Below are 5000 nucleotides of genomic sequence, written 5' to 3'. Positions count from 1 at the left end.
AACTTATGAAATTTACAACGAACTTCGCAAATCGCCTGTCAAAAGTTTTGTGAAATGCACTGTAACTACTGTATAATGAGACAAAAAACTACTGATAAAACCTTGCAACACTCTAAATATTTTCAAGTGTGCTGCTATTCATGCAATCGAAACTGACTTGAGTTTGGCTTGCCATGTGCTTCAAGCTGTAGCACTGATTGTATAGTTCTACAGACATTAATTTTGTTGATGAGTACCAGGACAGATTTTAAGTTACAATGTCGTTTCTTCCTGCGTACAATTTAGACATCTGAGGGATCTTTCCAGTACTGTGATCTGGTGCAAGCCTTAGGGGAGTTTGTAGTGTCTTGCTTTCTTATGTTACATCATGCACAAATTTTAGATCAGTGGCAAATATCAGCTGGAGTTTTGTATTTTCTTCCATTTACATTTCCTCCACTTCATCACGGTCTGGAAAGAGGGTGGTCCAGGTTAGATTTCGGCACATTGACGTTACATGTACTTTCATTCCCCCAACAAACTATAAATGCCACTGACTTCAAAATGCTGTTGCTGTGGTTATCAATGATAAAAAATGTCACTATCAATGAAATCTACTGCGGCATTACTATCTGCATGTATTAGATACACTAGTTTCTTGGTTGATTAAAAATGTTTCAAACCAACTCAATTTGATATTTCCTTTGCATAATGAATGTGTTTCCTTTGAATAATGAAACTCAGACAAAGAAATATATTAAAAAATAATTGAAATAGTTTTGAAAATGTTGAACTGCAACACATAGAGTTCTTGGCAGTTGGTTTAAAATATTAATGTACATGTATCATGTCTAGAATTCCTCCTTATTCTGAGAACTACCTATTTGTAAACAGGTAAACGAGCCGCTGTTCTGGTAGCAAAGGGTACTGTGGACATTATTTTACGAGTAATTGTGAACACAAGCAAAGAAGCTTCTGTTTGTGAGGAGATACTGTTGCTGAGCCATGTCATCTTGACCAAAGTAGGACCCAAAGGTATGATGTTGGACATTCAAAAATGTTCATTCCACAATTCTGAAGACATCATGAAATGAAACTAATCGCCAGTAGGTAAGCTTTGGTACCGGTGCCATCAATGGTTGATGGCGCCCATGCGAAAATACTAGGTACAGCAGGGAGGTTTCCATGACATCCCTAGGCCTCTAAATGGGAACCAGCTCTGCAAGTGGCCACCAGCCAGCACTGTCACACTGAAGGAACTTCAGTGGAGATACTTCAATATCTAACCTGATACTTACCATTTTACCTGGCGCTACTCCTTTGAGGGGTGATTAAAGCATTCACATTTTGAGGTATTTCATTGAAACACGCCAGCTTGGCTAATGGAACAAGAATCGGCATATTACGGCAATGCAACCAAGAGAGGATAAACTTCAAACAAGATCCGCTGCAACAAATTACCTGTAGGAGCTTTAAACAAACTTCTGAAAACACAAGCTAGTGATATTTCTCCCTAATTTAACAAGAACTCTTTGCGATTATGTGTTCATAACATAAGGGCAAAATTTTCTTGTCACTTTTGAGGCACATTGAAAAACAGTTGGGCAAACGATTAAAAAAGCACTTGTTCACTCGCATTTTAGAGCAAAGTAAACAAAGCATGCAACTATTTCTCTATGTCCAAAAGAGTACACTCAGATAATTGTTATTTAACTCCAGTTGAGAATAAAAAATTGAGTTTCATTTCTGAACAACGGAAAAACCGATTAAACCACTTTTCAAAAATATGCATCCACTTCAAAAAATGCATTGGTTTAGTGCCCAAGAAAAGAATTTGTGGAGTAATTAAGAGCTAAGTGTGAGCTATTACTGGTATTCTGTTTTGTCATTCTTGTTCTCTTTCCTGTCTTCTTTTGTTTCTGTTTTAGTCATAGGTCGTCCAGGCATCATGCAACCTTATCAGAGCTTCTAAAGATATGCCAAAAATTGCAATACAGAGAAAAACGTAGCTCTAAACAAATTAAAAATAAAACACTCAGCTTTAAGTTTATATCCCTCTAATGCTTGACTTGAATAACTGCGTAGCCACCAGTGTGGACCACAGCTGTCGTGATGATACTATGTCAAACTGGATTAAAACCAGCAAAAAATGCAGAAAGAAAATATTTTCCAAACTGCTTTACATCTCAACACGAAAAGCATTGACTTTTAAAACTTATAGTTTACGTTGTATGGCGGTGTCGAGCCACAGAAAATGCGCGAAAAACGAAGCCTCATTTATGTTTAGGTGAGTTAAAGTGGGTTGAGCCTACGATCCAATCCAAAAACCAGTACCTGGTCAGCAGGCAACTTTAAAATAAACAGCTACCCTTGATGAGCTCTAAACTTGAGCCTGCGATATGGTCACGAGATACTGGTCAGCGGATGCCTTGTTTTGATAGCAGTCAATAATTTGACCATAACATGGATGTCCCATAGCAAAGATGTTGTTAAAACTAGCGTGATACTGATCACATTGGCATACATGGAGGGGTGGACGTATGGACGTATTTACTTCTTGCATCGATGGGTTACCATATTTCTTAACTATAATGGTGCTCCACTCAAAGGCGTGCACGGAGCTCCGCTAATAGTAGTTTAGTTCAATAGTTTCACTCCAACATGGAACTTTGCTTATGGAACCAAAGTCAGATCAAAATTAGCTAATTCTTTGGTTTGCCACCATTCAAATAGGACAGGCATGATAGCAGCTCTTCCAGAAGTGCTTTGTGACTAAAGAAGCATGCAGTCCCTGTGTTGATCTTTTTCAAAGCAATATCTGCTCAAAGTACAACTTTGCTTTCTCAAACTTTGGTGATACTGTCTCAAAACATTGCAACTTATGATCGGTCCCAGGAGCCGTCATTTGTCTCACCAAGACACCAATTGGTTTTGGCATGTTTAGAAGACAAATACACAACATACTCAGAAGCTCGCATGCAGAAACATTTCCTTTACATGTGCATCGGTGGAGAGAATCAAGCACAAGTTGAAAAAGAAAATTTTGATGGAATACCTTACATGCACGTCTTCTACCACTTTTCAAATTACATTTGCCTCTATTGAGTCTCATGAGATGACTATCTGAATACCATTGAAGGTGTTTTGATTCATAATGTTATTAGGCAAAGCATATTTTGTGCACAACGTTTCTCCAGACTAGACAGCCTTTGAACTTTGCATGGTCAGTTACATCTTTTTATACCGAGTCTAAAAATAATAAACATTGATGTAAATTTCAAACTTAGTCATCAAGTTCAATTCATGAAAAGATCAACATTCTTTTTGTGCTCTATCTGGAGAATTGGCTGGAAAATCTGAGAAATATTTCAGGTCCAGGCTATATCAAGTACAAACAAAATAATATAATCTTTTCTCTATTTAATATGTATGTAATAATTAAGTACAAGACCAATAAAGGTGCTTTGTGTTGTGTTGTGGTCTGAATGACACAATACACTGTACAACATGTTGGTTCCTTCCCCCATCAAAATCAATTCTTGGTGTGATGTGCAACCTATGCCAAGTATAGAATGATGCAGACGTAGATTACAGTGTAGGTGGTTTGAACCAATTTCTGCCAGTTTAAAACAAAATTCAGAGTTTCCAATTGTGAAGGTACATGTAGCTCGTAATCTAGACCGCCAGCAGTCTCGTCTAAGGGAGTAGTTACTTGAGACCAGGACAAACTGTCATTTACATGAGAACGGTCTGAACTCACACCAGCAGGAGAATTTCTTGTCTCGGTCCAGCAACTGGACAAAGTCAGACCGGTCTGAGTTCATTGTCAGAAAGGCATAAATTAAAAGAATTATTGTTTGGAGGCCGATACGAACTGATGCTGGTTTAAGTTTGTCCTGGTCTCATGTAACTGCCCCCTAAGTCAGTCGAGCCATCCGCTTTAGTCACATGAGCAAGCCGAATCTTGAGCAGAGGGGAGAATGGGGAGAGAGCTTGCAGGACTAAGGAGGGCGGCTTGAAAGGGGCTTCTAATCTAGCAGTCTACTCCTAATGATCCATTCCAGAGAGTTTTGTCTCAGCATGCTAATTGCTCTCCAGCAATAAAAGATGTGCCAGATATACCGGTAAGCATTTCAAAATGCTTGTATAGTCTGATTATTTATGGCTCTGGTGTTGCTATGGCAACCTATTACATTGCATTAATAAGTGTACCAAGTTGTTAAACAATAATAAATTATTATTGCCATTGCCATTATGCATAATAATTATGTGAGACAGTGTTGCTAAGTCAATCCATCTATTATACACAATTTCTTGAAAGTGTTAAAACTGGTTTGAGCCTCCTTAAATGAGTCATTTTATCAAATTTACCTTATCACAAACTTAAACACTTGACCTGGCCTTAAGCTGCTTTAGGGTTAGGTTCGTTTTTCTAGTATGTACATGTATTGTAAACACCCGCAGATAAGCCGCACCTGCAGATAAGCCACACCCCGAATTTGGCAGCTCAAATTTGGGCAAAAATTCTTTTCAATTGAAAGAAATCAAAAGAAATCCAAAGTCATCGAACATACATGGAAACTCACTATTAACATTGAAACAGAAAATACTTCTTTTTAGTCTTACCCACAATTTTAGCCCTTTAATATAATGAACGAGGCCTTATGCGTCCCATGGCGCAAAATGGACTGATGATGATGATGATGAATATAATGAACATTGTTTCTACCAACTTTGACATTGATTGATCTTTTTCTGGTATTTGTTGACAGGAATTTCTTAATTCAACACAGTTTTTCCATAGATTTTTGCATTACAACAAGAACTTGAGCTACAAACATTGGTTGTGATTCAACGTTGGGTGCTTAATAGTACCCAGGCATTAGATCGGACCCAAAGATGTACACCGGAAGCACCCTTTTTCAAATGTTCCTGCAGATAAGCCACACCCCTGATTTCTAGCGATGAATTTTGGGAAAAAGGTGCTGCTTATTAATTTTTCTGGTGTTTACGGTAATTCA

General features: G+C 38.0%; 1 protein-coding gene across 1 annotated transcript in view; it reads left to right on the top strand.

Annotated features, from left to right (window-relative positions):
• LOC138039022 (cytosolic carboxypeptidase 1-like) overlaps nucleotides 1-5000 on the top strand; it is a 44206-nt gene that overhangs the window by 4659 nt on the left and 34547 nt on the right. The window contains exon 5 of the mRNA XM_068885173.1: nucleotides 874-1014. Coding sequence (XP_068741274.1) covers nucleotides 874-1014 — 141 coding nt within the window. The remainder of the gene's footprint in view (nucleotides 1-873; nucleotides 1015-5000) is intronic.

The sequence above is a fragment of the Montipora capricornis genome, chromosome 2 (assembly GCF_036669925.1).
Source record: "Montipora capricornis isolate CH-2021 chromosome 2, ASM3666992v2, whole genome shotgun sequence".
Classification (NCBI taxonomy): Eukaryota; Metazoa; Cnidaria; class Anthozoa; order Scleractinia; family Acroporidae; genus Montipora; species Montipora capricornis.
Note: the sequence above shows the minus strand (reverse complement) of the source record. Positions and strands in the feature narration are given on the sequence as shown.